At 49.0% G+C, this 19,367-nt stretch overlaps 1 protein-coding gene and 1 long non-coding RNA gene across 3 annotated transcripts in view; one reads left to right on the forward strand and one right to left on the reverse strand.

Moving 5' to 3' along the window:
• Nucleotides 1–1,600: 1,600 nt before the first annotated feature.
• On the reverse strand, nt 1,601–11,831 carry LOC112442700 (uncharacterized). The gene is made up of 3 exons (XR_009491603.1): nt 11,267–11,831; nt 6,791–11,166; nt 1,601–4,969 (listed from the first exon to the last, which is right to left on the reverse strand). It is a non-coding gene; the product is annotated as an uncharacterized lncRNA (long non-coding RNA).
• The window catches only part of CYTH1 (cytohesin 1), a 79,776-nt gene continuing 69,817 nt past the window's right edge, over nt 9,409–19,367 (forward strand). For both annotated transcript variants that reach the window (XM_059878355.1, XM_024981007.2), the window contains exon 1: nt 9,409–9,513. Coding sequence is in view for 1 of the 2 variants with exons in the window: in XM_024981007.2 (XP_024836775.1) it covers nt 9,492–9,513 (22 nt within the window). In the remaining variant the exon portion in view is untranslated. The remainder of the gene's footprint in view (nt 9,514–19,367) is intronic.

Genomic DNA, 19,367 nt, shown 5'->3' on the forward strand with positions numbered 1-19,367 from the left:
TGGTCTCAAGCTCAGAGCTGCTGTCTCCAGTGGGAACCAGGAGGAGGCCCAGCTCTACCAGATGTGGCCTCAGAGACGAGGGGACGCTGTGAACGGATCCTTGGCTGGTGAGCAGGCTCCAGCCAGCCAGGCTTCCTTGACTGACATGGTCAGGTGACAAAGCGGAAGCCCAGGCTATTTGTCATTTGATAACTTCAGCAGGAACTTCGTCCCTCCAGCCTTAGTGTGTCTTTCAGGCTCTGGTGAGTGCCTGTGGTATTTTCAGCAAGAGAATACAAGGTCTGATTCACTCTTTACACACCCGAGCCAGACGACAGTGTGTGTGCCGGCCAGGGGGTGGGGGTGTAGAAGACGGGCGAGAATGACCAGTCCAACAGGCTGGCCAAGAAGTGCTCCTGTCTGGAACTGTGACATGGCAGTAACTAAACAGGTGGGGCCACCTGGGCACTTGGAATCGAGAGCAGAGGTAACAAATGTGGAAAGTTCAGGGCCAGGGGAAGACCACTGGCTTGGGAAGTCGAGTGGTAGGGCACCGTCGTACCAGAGAGGCAGGTGGGTGACAGGTTCCGGGGCCATGATACAGACAAGCCTGCAGTGTTAGCATGCTATCAGAACAGGAAATGGGGAGAACCACAGGTATGAGAAGGACGTGACCCAATTAAGAAAAAAGCACAGTTATCTGAACACCTGGGGAACTAGGCAGGCATCCATTAGAAGTGCGGCCTAACCTCGGGAGTCAGGAGTGAGCAGTGAAAGGCTGGCCAGTGTGATGGGGTGGGGAAGGCCTGGGTGTGAATCCTGCCCAGTCTTGGTAGCATGGACAGCCTCGGTATAGACAGGACCTGGGTGAAACGAGGTTCTGGGAGAAACGAGGTTCTGGGAATCCTCTCCCCCCACCGGGGGGCAGCCTGAGGATGTGTCACGTGACACCTGGTGGGAGCTCAGCAACGTGATTTCTTCTTGGCCTTTGGGACCTTGTGGCTAGTCACCTGCACCGGCTCCTTCCCTTGAACCCACAATCACACGTGTTTGATTCCTGGGTTGGGAAGATCCCCTGGAGAAGGGCATGGCAACCCACTCCAGTATTCCTGCCTGGAGAATCCCATGGACAGAGGAGCCTGGCAGGCTACAGTCCACAGGGTCGCAAAGAGATGGACACGACTGAAGCAACTTAGCAGGCACACACAGGCCTGGAGGGGCCCCTGCTGCACACACCCTGCTTGGTCCAGTCCCAGCCACGTGCTGCTCCTTCCTTCCCCACTCCCTCAGGACCAACTGCTTCTGTTGGGGAGGACCATCCGGCTGCAGAAGCTGGTAGCCATGCTCCGTTAGGCTCTGTCTTTAGACAGCCCCGCTCTCCCATCCCTTCTGCAGTTACCGCATATTTGTCCCCTCCCAACTGCCTGTGTGCCCCTTTTGCAAATGATTTTCATCCCACTCCAAAGTAAAACAGCGAAACACGAGGTACCCAAAACTGAAACCAGCTGCTTTCCCTCCCCTTGTGATCTATTCCCCTTCTAACATAGTGGTTCCAACACTCACGGAGCAGCAAAATCACCTGGGAGAATTATTTAATACTAATTTAATTGACAATGAATGTGCCAGAAAGGAGACTCTTGAGGGTGAGGCTTGGGCATTGGCATTTGAACCCTTCCTGAGTGATCCTACTGGGCAGCCAGTGTTGAGAGCCGCTGTGCCAGTCCCAGGTTTGAGGGTCAGAATCACCAGGGGGGTGTGAAAACACAGGTTGCTGGGCCTCAGCCCCTGACATTCTGTTCAGCAGGTCTGGGCTGAGGTCTGATAATTTGCGATTATAACATGTTCCTGAAAAGTCAAAGTATTTGTCGCTCAGTTGTATCTGACTCCTAGTCCATCAGGCTCCTCTGTCCATGGGATTTTCCTGGCAAGAATACTGGAGTGGGTTGCCATTCCCTTCTCCAGGAGATCTTCCCAACCCAGGGATCAAACCCAGGTCTCCTGCATCAACAGGCAGATTCTTTACCATCTGAGCCACCAGGGAAGCCCCTAGGGATGCTTACCCACTGCTGGGTGGGGACCACACTCACAGTTCTGATCTAACAGTTCTGACATGGAATGGTCAGTAGGACCCTCTGTGGGACCTCAGTGTGCTCTCCAGACCAATCTCTTCCACCCCTGGGGACCTCACCTTCTAGCTGCCTCTTGTGTCTTGCTCTTCCCCCTTCCTTCTCTCATGAACATGTTCAAGTGTCTGCCATCCTAAAGAAGACCCCTTGTTTCCATGTCCCTTCCCAGCCACCCTCTCCCTCAACTTAGCTTTGATTTGCCTTCTGCTTCATTCTCCTCTTAGTCTGCCTTCTGCCCGCGTCACTCCACTCAAGTGATCCAATTCCCAAATTTGATGAACGTTTGCCACGACTTCTTTTCAGGATTTGACACTGTTCATCCCCCTCTCCCTGAAGAGCTCTTCTTTTTCTGTCCCTTAAATGTTAAATCTGTTGGATCTGATGAGCCCTGGATACTTAGATGGAGCCAGGATCAATCCACTCCAATCAATATACCCCGTTGTCTAATCAATGTATCCAGAGGATGCTCATGGGTATCCTACTGGCAAATTTGTGGCCCAGACAGAGTTCATAGCTCTCTGCCCTCCTGCTACTTGTGTCCCCGCCGAGGCTGGGGGCCCACCATCCACCCAGATGCCAAAGCCAGAAACGTGCCGGCCAGGCTCAGCACCGTCCTCATGTGATGCCCACGCATCAGTGATGGAATTCTGATCTTTCCACCCGGCTGTCTGGAAAAGTCCTCTTTCCTGTCCCCACTGCCTGGCTCTCAGCTTGAGTCACGGCCATGTTTCTCTTAGATTCGAATCGTCTCCTAACCAGTTCTCCCTAGAGAAGGAAACCAGCTTTCTGGTCCGCCTTCCTGGCCCCCAGAACAGTCCTTGAAGACAAGAAGCCCTAATCCAGTGACTCCTGTCCTCAGGTGTTCCCAGCACTTGTCACACTGTGTTATTGAAAGGACGTGTCAGTCTTTATCCTGTGCTAACTGTGGGGACTGCTAAAATGCACCTTTATGTGGTTTTTTGCTCTTACAGTATTAGAAATGATCCGTGTTTCATGCACTTTATTCTCCCTTCTTATGTGTTATTACCTGGAGAAGGAAATGGCAATCCACTCCAGCACTGTTGCCTGGAAAATCCCATGGACGGAGGAGCCTGAGAGGCTACAGTCCATGGGGTCGCAAAGAGTCGCTACAGTCCATGCGGTCGCAAAGAGTCACCTTTGCATGGCCTTGGTGAGATGCTTTCCCTTGGCAGAGACCAGTGGGCATTGATTCTATCAGGTCTCATTTTCCAGGCGCCCCCAACGAGAAGTCTTGGTGGAAGGGGTGAGTCAGACAGGAGCGTGGTTGGTGACTGTGCCCTGGTTGAAAGTAAAAGTTGCTCAGTCGTGTCCAACTCTTTGCAATCCCATAGACTATACAGTCCATGGAATTCTCCAGGCCAGAATACTGGAGTGGGTAGCCTTTCCCTTCTCCAGGGGATCTTCCCAACCCAGGGGTCAAACCCAGGTCTCCTGCATTGCAGGGGGATTCTTTACCAGCTGAGCCACCAGGGAAGCCCAAGAATACTGGAGTGGGTAGCTGATCCCTTCTCCGGCGGATCGTCTCGACTCAGGAATTGAACCAGGGTCTCCTGCATTGCAGGCAGATTCTTCACCAACTGAGCTACTAGGGAAGCCCCTATTCACAGCTCAGAATGGAGCCAGCCTGCCTCCGTCGATGTCCTTGGCCCAGAGGCCTTGCCCAGTCCTCCTGGCGCTGCCGTCTCTGAGCCCCTGCCCCCCATCCCCCACTTTTGTGTTTTTTTTTTCCCGCAAGTGAAAACATTTTGGCAGGTCTGGCAGGAACCAGAGCATTAGCTCCTCTATTTGAAGTGAGAGCCTGGACTGTGTGGCACGTGGCCAGCTGTCTTTTGGGCGGCAGGGGAACAGTTGGTGACAGCTGGATACAATCAAGATCCATTACAAACAGATTTCCAAGTGCCATTCACACACAGAAGAAATTGCAAGCTTTAGCAAAATAAAATCTGGGGGTTTTCAAAGCAAGACAATGCCCCAGCCTCGGCCCGTGCGAGCGGTTTAGTTCCTCTCTCTGTAACCACACTTCCTTCCCCACCCCCACCTCCCTCTTGAGTGTAGGCTTAGGGGGTTGGGGGAGGCTGGCAAAGCTGGCAAGGGTTCTCCCTAGGCCAGGGTGTCCATGCCCTGCCTTGTATTACGAAGGACACTCCTGTCTAAACCTGGGTGGGAAGGGGTCCGAGGCTGGCTTCTAGCAGGGCCTCTGGCCAGCCTCAGTCAGGCCTCCCACCTTGGTCTCCAGGAGAAGGAAGGGTTCACAGAGTGGTTGGTGGGTGTTATCGGAGGTAGCTATCTGTCAAACCCCGGCCCTGGCCTTGGCAGAGCTCTGAGCTGTGGCTCATTAGGCAGCCGATTATGGTTCTGTACGGAGGGGAGGGCTTAGGATGCGGTTCTGTTGGGTCTGTGGGTCTGTTGGCCTCAGCAGACCGTGTTCCTTGACCCCATGGTGGTGGGTGGTGGTGGCGGGAGTCGTTCCTTTGGCACGTGGAAGGGGTATCGATTCATGGAGGGAGGCGACACTGTCCTCCCTTTTCTCATGAGAACCTCCAGCTTGTATCACCCGCTGGGGCCCCTGCTGCCTCATCCTTTTTTTTTTTTTTTAAACTTTTGGCTGCACTGGATTTTTGTTGCTGTGCGGGCGTTTCTCTAGTGGCAGCGAGTGAGGGCTACTCTAGTTGCGGTGCACAGGCTTCTCCATGCGGAGGCTTGTCTTGCTGAGGAGTATGGGCTTCTCTGGGGCACGCAGGCTCAGGAGCTGCAGTTCCTCAGCTCTAGAGCTCAATAGTTGTGGCACATGGGCTTAGTTGCTCTTTGGCATGCAGGATCTTCCTGGATCAGGGATTATTCACCTTGATGGGAGAAGAGAGAGAGAGAGAACAAATAGAATCATTTGTTTTAGAAAAAGGAACCAGATAAAAAAATATGGGCATGAGGAAGAACAGAAAGGTCACAGTAAAATCCCTTGCCATCGTATCTTATATCTAAGTCCACTCTAAAGGTTTTATTTAAAATAGGTAATAATATCATATCACTTACATGTGGAATTTAAAATATGACAAAAATAAACTCATTTACAAAGCAGAAAGAGACTCACAGACATACAGAACAAACTTACAGTTAAGAAAGGGGAAAGGGGGTGGGTGAGGAATAAATTAAGAGTTTGGAATGAATAGATACTAACTACTATATATAAAATAGATAAACAACAAGACCCTACTGTGTAGCACAGGGAACTATATTCAATATCCTATAATAACCCATGATGGTAAAAAATATGAAAAGGAATATATATATATATATATATATATATAAAATGGAATCACTGCTGTATACCCAAAACTAACACAACATCGTAAATCAACTTTGCTTCAATAAAAAATAAATAATATAAAAAATAAATTAAAACAGGTAATACCTGTATATGGTACATCATTTAAAAGCTGTGTATTTCCCAGGGCCACCGCAACCAAGTCCCACAGACTGGGGGGCTTAAAACAACAGAAATTTATTCTCCCACAGTCTGGAGGCTGGAAGTCTGAAATCAGTGTTGGCAGGACCCCACTTTCTCTAACGAGCCCTTCTTTGCCTCTCCAGCTTCTGGTGAGCCAGGCGTTGTTAGCCTCTCAAATGGCTCTCCATCTCCACATGGCCTTTTCTGTGTGTGTCTGTGTCCTGATCTCCCCTTCTTAGAGGGACACCGGTCATTGGATGTGGGCCACCCTTATGATCTCATCTTAACCTGGTTACATTTGCAAAGATCTTATTTCCAAATAAGATCACAGTTGACAAGTGCTGGAGTTACGGCTTTAACGTATCTTTTTGGGCTCCCAATTCAACCCCTAAGAAAGGTGTATGTAATGAAGAGTCTCCCAGTCCTCTTTCCCTGGCAGCTGACTTTCCTCCCAGAGGCAGGGTGGCCCCCAGTACCCCGTGTGCCCTCTTAGCCATGGTCTGTGCTTGTCCACTAGTTTGGGAGCCCTGAGAAGATATGGCTTTACAGCTGTTCCCTTTGTTGCTGTGTCCTCAGTATTTTGAACCATGCCTGTCACAGCATCGTCCCCCCGTCCTGCATATATGTGGAATGGCTGAGTGTACAGTGTAAATGTACATCACATGTAGATGCATTTTTGCTAGGAATAGAAATACATTATACACCCGTGTTCTGTCCTAGCTTTTCACACAGCTTGGAAACTGGCTCACTTTGGTAAACGCAGAAATCAGCTTCAGTCTTTTAAAAGACTGTGGGTGCTCCCGTGCATGAAAGTACTGGTATCTAGTAACCTGTCTCTTTTTGAACACTGTTTCTAAAAAAGTTCAAAACATCACAGTTTAAGCATGGGATAAAAAATAGATATATTTTGGGTTACCTCTCTCAAAAGCCATCCTTCATCATTCTAATTTTTTTTGGCTGTGCAGCACAGCACATGGAATTTTAGTTCCCTAACCAGGGATCGAACCCTCATCCCCTGCAGTAGAAGTCTGGAGTCCTAACCACTGGACTGCCAACAAAGTCCCTCATTATTCTAATTTTTGGGATTATTATGTAAGGCAAGGACTTCGGAAGGGAGGCATCAACTTAAAAAAAGTTGTCAGGCTGATCAACCCACTAAAGAGAACAGACCACAGTGACAGGCCTGCAGGGAGCCCCAGCCCATTTTCAAAGTTCTTACTGTGGGTGGGGAGGGGGTCAGGGGAAGGAAGCAGCAGACCAGTGGATTCCAGACGCTGGGTCCTCTCGGCTCCTCCGCTCCGTCCTCCCTTTGAGGCTCTCCCTCGGAGGTCTCCCTCTGAGGTCCCCAGGAGCTGAGGACACAAGTAGTAAGAGAAACTGACCTGCTGGCTCCCATTTTATACTGTGACCTCTGTGGGCCTCAGTTCCCAAATCTGCAGTATGGAGATAAAGCTCAACAATGCCCCCTCCCCTGCCCCTGACACCCCCAGCCCTTGAGCCAGGAACGTGAGCTAACAGAGGGTCTTTGACAGTCACCAGCGGTCAAGTAGGGATTCCCAGATGACGCTAGTGGTAAAGAATCTATCCCTGTGAGAGATGCAAGAGACATGGGTTCCATTGCTGGGTCAGGGGAAATCCCCTGGAATAGGAAATGGCAACCTGCTCCAGTATTCTTGCCTGGAAAATTCCATGGACAAAGGAGCCTGGTGGCTACAGTCCATGGAGCTACAAAGAGTTGGACATGACTGACCATGCATATGTTGTCAAGTACATTTTACATCCCTACCCAGTGCATTCATTTACAACCAAACCAAACATCCTTATGGTACGGGGTGGATGCTGATTCTCTTTTATTCTACCTTCTCTTCCTTCAATGGAGATTGGTTTTTCAACCATTCAGAGTCAGGACCTGCCATTGGAAAACACTGTTGTAATGAAACAATGTAAGTTAAGGGGATTTGTTTACAGTCAAAAACCAGGCTAATCGAAGTGATTAGCATTCATGCCCTTCCCATCCAAAGGTTTGGGAGTTCAGATTACAGGGAGAATTAACCTGTGGCCTCAGTTGCTTTTCTGCCCAAGTTTTGGTCATAGAGCAAGAGTTATGTAAAATCAGTGAAGATTAAACTCCTAGGTCCACCAGAATCAACCTTCTATGGGTAAGATAATCTCTGAGGGAAGTATCTGATTCTGGAGCTATTGGAAAGAAACACTTGCCTAAGGAAATAAAGCCCATCTTCTTGGACATACGGGAGACATCAAGCTTCACCATCAAAGCCTGGGTCAGACAGCTCAGGGAGTAACAGGGATATTTTTGTTTGTGAATGCACGGTTTTCTTAGCCACCAGAAGGGTGGGCCAGAGCTGTGCCCTGATGGAATGTGAAGATTGGGATCCCTAGACTGATAATGTTGGAATCCGTCTCATCTAACAAAAACATTGTCAGCTGTGCTTTAGTCAAGTAGAAGACAGCAACAGATCAGAGATCAATACTGGGCAGGAGCCTGGATTTTATAGGCAGATACTTCATTTCATAGGTGTGAGACAGGTCCAGGGGCTGAGGTATTTGCCCAGATCACAGAGCTAATAGGAAGCAGATGTGGAAAGAAAACCTACAGTTTCCTCATTCATTTACTCCTTTTCCATGAGAGGAAAGGGACTTTCCTTTGTTGTCTCCTGAGAGGCATGTTTTGGAACAGTCTGTAAGGAAACAGACTGCTGAGGAGGGTCACAACTCCCCCTGATGGAGATATTCCCTGACCTTTCAGGGGCATTGCCAGGACCTTGGGCTGAGCTCTTCTCTCGCAGCACCCCCAGTACAGCACATGGTGCTAGGGGGTCCAGGGTCATGCCCCCAGGAGGGTCCGGGACCATCCCTGTATGATCCTTCTAAATGACACACTTATAATTTTTATGTGTAGCACCAAACCAAGAAAGAGCATATCCACCCAGGAACAACTAGAAAAGCAGCATTTTCCTTTATTTTTCTAAATTAAAAATTGGTGATGTCCCCACCTCCAGGTGCAGAGCTACTGCCCAGGCTCCTCAAAGGGCAGCTCAGTCTAACCAGTGGGTGGGGATTGGTCGGTCGGCCCAGTGCAGGCAAATTAAACATGTAAGGCACAGCCTAGAAACGTATGAATCTAAGAGTCGCAGGAGTCAAGGTCACCAAAATCCTGACATGCTGTGAGGCTGAGGTGCCTCTCTTTGAAATTTGATCGGGGTAAATTCAGAGGACAAAGAAAAGGAAGTATATAAAGGCAATGAACTCATGACATTCACGGTGCTAAGGTTCAGACTGCAGAAATAATGAACTCAAAATATTCTGGTATTCGGCCAACGACTAGGCGGACCTGCGAAACTAACGTCAGCGAGGACCACCCTGCCCTTGAGTGGCCGGACACGACCTCGGTACCTTTGTGGGCGGCCAGGCTCTGGTCTGTTTCCCAGGCCTGCGCCACCCTTAGGAAATCCGAAACCTGCTGGGCCCCCGGAGGCGGCCGAGGCGGGGCCTCGGGTTGGGGCGTGGTCAGAGGCGGGGCCTTGGCGCCAGGGGCCAGCCGGAGGGGCGGGGCCTCAGCGGGCGCGCGTACGCAGTCCTGGGCAGAGTAGAGGACGCGGCCCCAGGGGTGCGCGCGCGGGCGGCGGGGGCGGGGCCGCAGGCCCGGGGGCGGGGTCTGGACGGGCGCGCGTGCGCAGGCGCGGGCCGGGAGGCGGCCGCGTGCTGGGCTGTGTGAGTGTGTGCGCGCGCGCGCGTGCGCAGGCGGCGGGCGGGGCGCCCCGCGGGAGACGAGGGGCGGGCGGCGGGCGGCGGGCTTGGGGCCGGGGGCGGGGCTCTGAGACGCGCCGGGCGAACGGGGCCGGGAGCTGCGGTACCCGGGGCGAGCGGCGAGCCCAGGCGCGGAGCCTGGCGCCGGCACCATGGACGAGGACGACAGCTACGGTCAGTACGGCCCTCGGCCCGGCCGGCGGACGCCCCCTCCCTCGCTTCCTCCCTTCACCGGCCCGGCGCCTTGGCCGCGCCTCAGGCGACTCACGTTTCCCGGGGACTGGTGCCGGACGCGAGCCGGGCGGGGCGGGGCGGGGGCCTCCTCAGGGCAGGGGTCACCGGCGGCCCGGAGTGTTAAAGGCTGAGGGGCGCTGAGGGGCCGACGTCGGCGTGCCCGGGTCTCGGGGGCCGGCGCTGGGGGTCGCCGGGCTCGAGTCTCTGGGGCCGGAGTCCTAGGACCGGGGTCTCGGGGCCTGAGTCTCCGGGGCGGAAGTCCTCCAGGGTGAGGGTCTGTCTCGAGGCCGGGGTCTAGGGCGGGGTTCGCGAGGAGAGGAGGGTCTCGGGGTTGGGGTCTCGGGCGGGGGTCTCCGGCCGCTGTCCCGCGCAGGCCCGGCCTCCCCCGCGAACGCTCAACTTCCCCCGGCCGTTCTCCGTAGTTTCCGGCCCCTTCGGTGCTGGCAAGTTATGTACCCCGGTCCATGTCTTTGTTCAGAAACAAAAATGAGAAAACACAGGCAGCGAACCCCGAGTGGACAGGCTGCCACCTGAGGGTGCCGTCGGGGCCGGGATCTCCGGCCGCCGGCCACCCCAAGGTCCGAGGCTGACCGCCGCTCCGTGGAAACTGGGCTGCTGTTCCCCCAACGCCTGCGGGGCGAGCCCGAGGGGCGCCGAGAAATCCAACTTTGCCTTCTCATCTGTGCCCAGAGACGCGGCACAGCCCTCACGCCACACCGACAGCGAACACTTGACAGAACTACCCGTTTCCAAAGCCGCCTTCTGCTGACCTCACCTAGGAACTGTTGGCCATCCGCAGGGCATTCGTCTGTCAAATGGCTTCAGATTGCCAGGGTGGCAGAAAGCTATGTGGAATGCTTTAGTTAAATTATTTAACGTTTTTTCCCCAAGAGATGAAAGAATGGCAGATAGAACAAGTGGTGAAGTTTGTGGTTTGGTAAGCAGAGTACAGACAGCAGTTTGAAATGCTTGTGTGGCTTAGTGGAAGCGAATCCGCTTTCTTGACTAAGTGACATAGGCGACGTTTGTTTCTTAAGCTCTGAGGGAGCAAGCTTTGTTGTGGGGTATGTTAAAATGTGAAAGGTGAAGCACCTTGTTACTTTTCTGTTTATTTAGAGTAAGTCATTGAGGAACCGCTGACCGCGATAGGTGGGTTTATGACCCACAGTGGCAGACAGGGGAAAGGCCGACACTTGTGGCCTGAAATCCAGAGCACGTGGGATCGGTATCCATCAGATGTCCCCTGGTTACCTTCCAAGTAAAAGCAGTGTGTGCTTTTCCTCTGTGATTGAAAAAAAACACACCCGCACACCCACGGATTGATCCCAAAGGACTTTTCAGCCCCACTTAGGCGTCTCTGTTTCTGCCCACCCAGGAGAAGCCTTCTCCAGCTTTGCGTGCTGCTGTACCATCTCTTGCTGTTTAATCCAGGCTTTCTTCATGCTCTCTCCTGGTGTTCTTACCTACCGCTGGAGGCAGGAAGCTGTTGGTCTGGTTGCCTTGAACACAATGACTGCTTTGCCACCAGGCATGGCATGAATTCGTGCTCAGAAAGGGTAAATGGAAGCAGGGTGTATTTGTTTCCTGTGGTGGCTGTAACAGATTGGCACAAACAACATAAACTTATTATCTTACAGTTCTGGAGGTCAGAAGTCCAAATTTGGTCTCACTAAGCTAAAATCAAGGTGCTTACAGGGCTGTGTTCCTTTTGGGAGGTCGTAACAAGAACGTCCGTTTCCTTGCCTCTTCCAGCTTCTAGAGACTGCCCACGTTCCTTGGCTGCTGGCCACCTTCCACCTTCCAAGCCAGCAGGTAGCATCTTCTCAGTTCTCTCTGACTTCTGCCTCTGCTAGTTAGGGCTCTGTGATGTCATTGGGCCCACCTGAATAAGGATAAGGATCAGCAGCCTTAGTTCTACAATAGTAATCCGCTTTTTGCCATGTAGGGGCGACGTGTTTCCAGGTTCTGGGATTGGGACAGGGCCATGTCTGGGGCCCGTTATTCTGCTGACCACACATAAAGATGAGAAAGAAGTTCTTCTTTTCTTTCTATTTATACAACTTAAAAAAAAGATTCATATTCTTCGTATATTGGAGGAAGCAGAAAGGTTAATTTAAAGATTTCCCCCATTCGTTGGGTTTACCACACAAAAAGTACCTAATGGTTCAAGATGATCATAACAAGAAAAATGTTCCTAGTTCTTTTTAAGGTTTGCCTCGGTCTCCAGAACTTGCCATTTCTCTCCTAGGTTTTACAGAGAATTTACCTCAAAAGATAAGACAACTATTCAGATTCCACGTTTCAAAAGAAAGTGGGTGCTATGGACTCAAACAGTGCATAGAATGCCAGGTCCAGGGGGTTCCCTCAGAACCTCCATCGGTGGTTCATGAGTCAGCCTATGTCACTACCATGATTTTTTAATGTTGTATCTTAGGGGACATGGTTTATGATTTCCATGCTATCACCTGGCTAGATAAAACCTTTGAAACATACCTCATTTATAATAAGCTAAAGAAAGAGAATGTGTCTTAGAGTTTGTTCAACGAAAGAGAATTTCGAAAACTTACCAGAAGGCTTTTCCTAACTGCATACTCTTTGATGTCCTGTGCTAACCCAGAGACCACACCACTGAGTTCACCAGCCCTTTCTCCTGTACACTCCCTTTGATCCTGAGTTGTTTATTTGGTCTAGTTGTAATGCACTAGATCCGTACAGCATGGTTCAAACTACACGCGTGGTGTGATAAACCGCACTGCGAACACCTGTATAAAGTTGGGGGGAGGTTAAACAAAAGTCAGTTTAAAGGTTTTTTTTTTTTTTCTTTTAGGAAAAATGTAGAATTAGTGGTTTTCTAAAAGCTTAATTGACACTTTAAGAAAGAGGTTCCTAATGTGGTTGGCTGGTCTTTATCTCCCCCCCAGCTTTTTAAACCCTGAAATAGTTGGGATTTTTGGGGGGTCATTTTACGTTCTTATTAGATGACTGTACTTCCTGGATGTCGCAGTTCTCACTTGCAAAAGGAAGAGGTATTTTTGCCTTCATAGGGTTCCCTGCCCACGAAAGGACTCAGTGACTGTATTCCTCTTTGTGACTTCTGAATTCAAGCAGACATTTTTAACATGCAGTCTGCTTCTTAATGGGCTTTCAGGCCCCTCTGAGATTGTATGTGAGAGTTTGTGAATGTGCATTTTTGGAGTCTTTTGCTTTAATCCAGTTCTCGAATGGCGGCTCTGACTCTGGAAATTGCTGCTCCAGAGGTTTGCCTGCGTCTCTCTTACGAAACGTCTTGAGGTGGAGATGGGCAGAGTCCATCCAGTAGTAACATGGGAAATGTTAGTGGTGATGATTCTATATCACGACTCTAACGAAATAATCGGATTTCTGACCATAGGTTCTTAAGCTCCTTGAACCCATGGTGCTATTCAAGACCTTTACTTCTCAGATACAGACCTTACTCCTCTCGGCTTTTATTAGCTTCGGCTTATCCCTTTTCTGCTGCATGAGGGAGAAGCAGCCTTTAAGAAATAAGCCTCTCTCGAGAGAGTGGAGATGTTGATCTTAACCAGGCACACCTGCCGTCCTCAGATGATAACAGTGAGGTGTGGGCAGTGGTATGTGTAGCAGTGGCGTGCATGGGTGCTGCTGCAGGATTGGCTGTGCGTGGGAGCCTGTTGCGTCCAGGAGAGATCTGCTGTTTGGTCTTTGTGCCTTAAGAACAAGCGTGGGGTCCGGTACCCAGTGGAAGCAGCTCAGTGACTCTGGAGGGAATAATAGATTGAGCCAGTTTCTATGTGGCAAAAGTTAACATTTGCTGAACTTGAATTTTTCTCCTTCCCCCATCCCAAACAGAAACTGGAACACTTTTATGAATGTGCTTGACCCTATGCCAAACCAATTTTCTTCGTTTTTCTATGATATTGATGACTTTCATTGTTCCCAAATGTAGTTGCACTCAGTGATTTGCGTTTATTGAAAAGGATACAATTACATAAAGTCAGGGCTTTCTTAGAAAATCTGGAACATAAGGTTACCATAATTACACATTTTGTGGTCTATAAGGTAGATTTCCAGGGGTGACATTAACATGTCAGAGGATATAAACATTTTGGGAATTCTTGATGGGTGGTGTCAATTTGCTTTTTCAAAAGGCTGTATCAAGCTACCCTGTTCTTAGCGCTATATGGGGGTATGTGTTCCAGTATCACTACCAGTGTGCCACTGGGGAGGATTAGCATATGAAAGCTTTTTTAAAGAAAACTAATTTAATGGTTACAAAATGGTTCCTCATTATATCTGTTGATTACTAGCTAGGTTAAAACAATTTCCTTTGTCTATTTGTGTATTATGACCTGTATTATGGCTGTTCATATAAGATAATGGTTCATCGATTTAACTGAGATTAACTCCTTTTTTAAGGCCTCTATTAAATCAACAGATTTATGTTTTTCTCACTCTGATGTTTTAAGCATGGGGAAAATATATACTTGAATTTGATTGGGGTTTGGGTCGGATTTTGACCATTTGTAGCAGTCACTCATTTACTTTTCCTTTGTTTTTTTCTTAACCCATGTATTGTCTTCTGGACAAACAAAATGTTTCCTTTAGGGGAGAAAATTGTGAGTTCTGTAGTTTTTATTGGTTGGGTGACAATGATAAATAGTTCAGTCTGTGGGATCTTAGGACACATACTTGCCCCTTTCTGAGAGTCCTGTGTTAGTCAAAAGCCATTTTGCCGAACAGAGTTTTTTCTTGTGTATTTCATGCCTTCAGAATTAGGTAGTTGTCCAGTATGAACTAGGAGGAGGACGCCTTCTCATTCCAAGGGCGAGAGCAAACATGTAGGTCACTTGGTGGGGAGGAGAGTGGGGATGTGTATGAGAGACGGTGAGGCAGAGGATGGAGAGCTTGAGCCTGAGATCCGTGTTGCGGGTAGAGTCTCCTCTCCGCCCTTTTCCTGCTCGCCCTCCAAGACTAAGTCGTGGGCCGGGGGCTCCGAAAGAAAAACGCTTTGCCCAAGCCTGTCCCTCTGCTCCACTGCCACACAGCCTCTCAACTGTCTAATTATTGTTGCTCAGTTTCAGTTGCAATAAGAGGCCTGGAGGAGGTGGAAAATTATTTAGAAATGTTTTAAGTATTGAATCCCACATCCTCTGAAACTGCTGGTGGTGGTGTTTTGCTTCTCTCTTTGCATGGACCAAAAAAAAACACCAAACACGTAATATAGGGTGAAGGCTGTAGGGGATTTTTGCTACTCTTCATTATCCATGATGGCGCGAGCCTGTGTCTTTCTGCTGCTGTGGTGGTGAGAGGGTTGAGAGCTGCTTCCTGTGAGGCCTGGCTCCTTTAGCAAGGGTCAGGATGTTCCCTTCCTTAGCCGGGTGCTTTCTGTGTCTTCCATCTCTCTCTCTCTCTTTTTTTTTTAAAGTCTTCAGGAAGGATTCAGTGGGAATTCCCTGACAGTTCTGAGCTCTCACTGTCCAGGGCCCAGGTTCCATCCCTAGTTGGGAAACTAAGCTTCCACAAGCTGCGAGACCAAAAAAAAAAAAGGTTTCTCTTTCAAAAACATGTCTTAATCTGACATTGTTGCAGTCTACATTGTAATTATTAAAGTTGGATATAAATGATGGAATAGGTTTAATGTTATTAGAAAGACTTCCCCTTCCAGTAGTCCTAAAACTGGTTTGGGCTCTGTGAGCAATTTGTAAAGGCTTACTCAGTCAGCAGGCACTCGCGACCACATCGTACAGCCCTTGCTATCACAGATGCTTGGAGCTGAGCAGGAAGAGACAGATGTAGAAGGAGGCTGTGAAGGGGAGTGTCAGAGTGGGTGTGGCAAGTGTGCAGGAAAACGTAGGCACAGAAAGGAGAGCAGTTCTGCTTGGAGCTGGGGTTGAACTGGATGGGGCAGAAGACAGTTCATGCAGGAGCTGGCATTTGGGCTGGACTTTGAAAGATGAGTTGGTGCCAACTAGGCAAATATGGCAAAGACATCCATTTCAGGCCAAGGATGAACCAGTGTGGCTGGAGAATCTGGCCCCTTTGGGAAGCTGCCAGTGGCTCTGTGTGCTTGGATGGCCTCCTGCGTAGAACCCAGGACTTTCCTGTCTGTGCCACAGGGATCTTCCATAGAGGGGGTGAGGCTAGGCTGTGTCCAGGTGATTATTTTGCATTTCAGAGAGATCCCCTGTGGTGCGGTGCAGCCGAGTCCTGGGAGCTGTTGCAGGCGTCCAGGTGGGGGAGAGGATGGGGCCTGAGTTAAGGCAGTAGGGGTGGGGGGAAGGGGCGAACAACCACAGGACTGAGTGAGGACCTGAAATCAATAAGATGTGGTTGCCAGAGTTTGGGAGAGATAGCATCCAAGGAAGGTAAGGAAGCCGAATGAGTCTGGGGAGAGCAGTTGCATACAGCGTGTGTAGACTGAGTGTGTAGAGTTGAACACGAGCTCAGGTGAGGACACACTGAGTGGAGTCCTGAGATCTGTACAGACCATTCCCTGGTCTGGAACCGGCACTCAGTGGGAGGGGAAGCAGGGAGGGGGTCATGTGGCGTGCTGAGAAGCGGTCCAGGGACATCGTCTTGGACATGTCCCCGTTGAAGGGCTGGGCAGAGAAAGTGGCCCAGAAAGGAGACGGGACTGTGCAGTTGTATTATGTGTATAGATGGCTCTTTATAGGAAACTAGAGAGAGGGGGCAGCAGCTAGAAGGCAGTGCAGAATGGAGAGACTTGTTTTTAATTTGGGGAGACTTAAGACTGTTTGCAGACTCTTTTTTTGAAAATTACTCTGAACCAGCCTTGGATTAAGGTATTCATAGACTGTGTGCTGTGAACACCACGTACGATGGGACTCACATTTCATTTTGTCTGTTGAGGCTTTTAAACACAGCAGCTGCAGGACTGCATGTGTTTTTGCAACCTTTTAAACTTAAATTACTTTCTGTTATGATCTCTGCTTCCCTGAAATACTGTTTCCAACAGCCCTAGTAATTGAAATTGAGAATGTTTTGATTTTTAGCTACATTCTTGCATTTCCGGCTGCCTACTCGATGTTTCCCTGTGGGTATCCTGTCATCATCTCGAATTCAACGTCAGAACACAGCCTTCTGCCTCTCTCCTGTCTTACCCTCTCATCCAGACTTTTTTTTTTCTTTCTATTTTTATCCCCATTTTCTTATCACTTCAGTTACTGAGGCTTGAAAAAAATGTTTGATTCCTTTGTCTTTCTTGCCTTCTAAATAGTCTTCCAACCATTCATCCATCTATCCATCCCATTTTTCATTATCTTCTTTGTGTTACGCATTTGCTTGATGCCAAGGCTGTGAAGAATTTTAAAAGATGGGCCCTGTTTTCAAGAAACTCAAAGTGCAGGGTAGTTGATGAGTTGAAAAATTTCAGTCAGAATATATGGATATATGACAGATGCTCTGATGGAGACATAATAAATGCTGTATGAGCCTGGAGGGTTCCAGTCTTCAGTGTGTTTTGGGTGAGAGATACTTTTGAGTAAAACACCTAACCTTGGGATCAAATGAGGTGGGAACATCACAGACTACGTATTACCCCTGTACCTCCAGCAGGTAACTGTGCTGTGCGCTAAGTTCACTGCTCAACATTTTTCGTACGTTCTTCCTTAATCCTCACATTAATCCTGGGTGGGAGGTACAGTGGCCACGCCCACTTAACAGGTGAGGAGGTAGAGGTTGAAAGATTTATTTATAATAGGTGACCTGACTGATGAGCTGTACAACTGGTATTGGAAGCAGGTTTCTCTGACTTCAGAGCCCCTGTGCTCGCCACTTCTGCTGCACAGCCTGCTTGTTCTTTTTTTTTTTTTTTAGTTGAAGTATAGTTGATTTACAATGTGTTAGTTTCAGTATACAGCAGAGTGATTTCAGTTGTTGTTGTTGTTCAGTCTCTAAGACATGTTCACCTCTTTGCTACGCTGTGAACTGCAGCATGCCAGCCTTCCCTGTCCTTTCCTATCTCCCAGAATTTACTCAGGCTCATGTGGATTGAGTTGGTGATGCCATCCAAACACCTCATCCTATGTCGCCCTCTTCTCCTCCTGCCCTTGGTCTTTCCCAGCATCAAGGTCTTTTCCAGTGAGTCAGCTCTTTGCATCAGGTGGCCAGAGTATTGGAGTTTCAGCTTCTGCATCAGTCCTTCCAATGAATATTCAGGGTTGATTTCCTTTAGGATTGACTGGCTTGATCTCCTTGCAGTCCAAGGGACTCTCAAGAGTCTTCTCCAGCACCTCCAGCACAGTTAAGTTATACATACATTTGTATGTATATTCTTTTTCACCTTCTTTTCCATTATAGATTATTATAAGATATTGAATATAGTTCCCTGTGCTGTACAGTAGGTCCTTATTGGTCATCTGTTTTATATACAGTAGTGTGTATATATTAATCCCAAATGCCTGATTTATCCCTGTGCCCCCTTCCCCTTTGGTAACCATATGTTTGTTTTCTGTGAGAATTTCTGTTTTGTAAATAAGTTTACTTGTTTTACTTTTTAAGTTCCACATATAAGTGATAATTATGATCTTGTCTTTGTCTAACTGACTTCACTTAGTATGTTAGTCTCTGGGCCCATCCACATTGCTCCAAATAGCCTGCTTATTTGTATTTCCTACTATTTCACACCCCTGTCTTTACTTTTACATACTTGTACTTTTACATACCTTTTCTAAACTTTCTCTTGGAATTAAGAGTTCCAATTCCATGATTCCATGTCTTGATACATTTCGTTTACTTTTTTGATTAAAACCTATGTTACAGGTTATTAAACAGATTAATATTGAAAGAGCCTGTCGCTCCTGTTAGGGTTGAGATTTGAGGGGTTTGTTGGATTGTATAGTAAAGCCCTCTCTTTCTTAGGCTGCTCAGTTGTGCTGGCCTCTCCTGGGGCCTTTGGTGAATGGGGGCTGGTGTGGTGACAGGAATGGCCCTCCTGGCCTTTGAGGATTCCCTGGAGCCAGACCCGTCTTGTGGATTATGTAGGAAGGCCAGGTAACCAGGTGAAGGTTAATATAGGAGTCCTGCCTCCTACAGATCTGTCCTGAAGCTGGCCTGCCCACCACTTCCAGGGCCCTCTGGTGTGGCTCTTCACCTGTCACCATTTACGATGAAGTAGAAGAAGGTGCTGAGAGAGGAAACTCAGCAGTGAAACAGGAGACCGCTGTGGAGGCACCGTGTTTCTTCACGAGAAGGGCAGTGTTGCCATTCTTCCAGCATCCATCTCACCACTCTAGCTTCATCGGTGTGCCTCCTGTCAGGGGCTGTCTGTTAGACCGTCCCCTGGAGGGATCACCGAGGGTTCTGATGCAAGACTTAGCTCTGCGGGCTGAAAAAGACTTTGGGGCTTAGATTCCTAAGCGAGCATGCTGATTTATGGTGGCATTTGTGAAGAAGTTTTTAAAGCCAGCCTTTGGTCATTTGACTGCTCTCAGCCCAGCCGTGGAGGTGCCTGCACAAGGACTGTGTTTCAGGGGGACTTCCTAGTGGTCCAGTGGCTGAGACTGCATTCCCAATGTAGGGGACCAGGATTGTTCCTGTCAACTTGGAAGATGTTGAAATTAGAATTTAGCCCTCTTACCTCACACGTGCACTGTCCCGTTTGATTCTTCTGTGTTTTGTGGTTTATCTGGGGGCTTGGTTCCTGCTACAGCTGGTTGTGGTGATAACCAGGTAGGGAGTTTCTCACTGCTGGCTTGCTGGGAGGGTTATGAGTACGGTTTCTAGGCATTCAGAGATTTCAGTACAAATCTTAAAAAAGGGATATGTGGACAAAG

The sequence above is a fragment of the Bos taurus genome, chromosome 19, assembly GCF_002263795.3.
Source record: "Bos taurus isolate L1 Dominette 01449 registration number 42190680 breed Hereford chromosome 19, ARS-UCD2.0, whole genome shotgun sequence".
Taxonomy (NCBI): Eukaryota; Metazoa; Chordata; class Mammalia; order Artiodactyla; family Bovidae; genus Bos; species Bos taurus.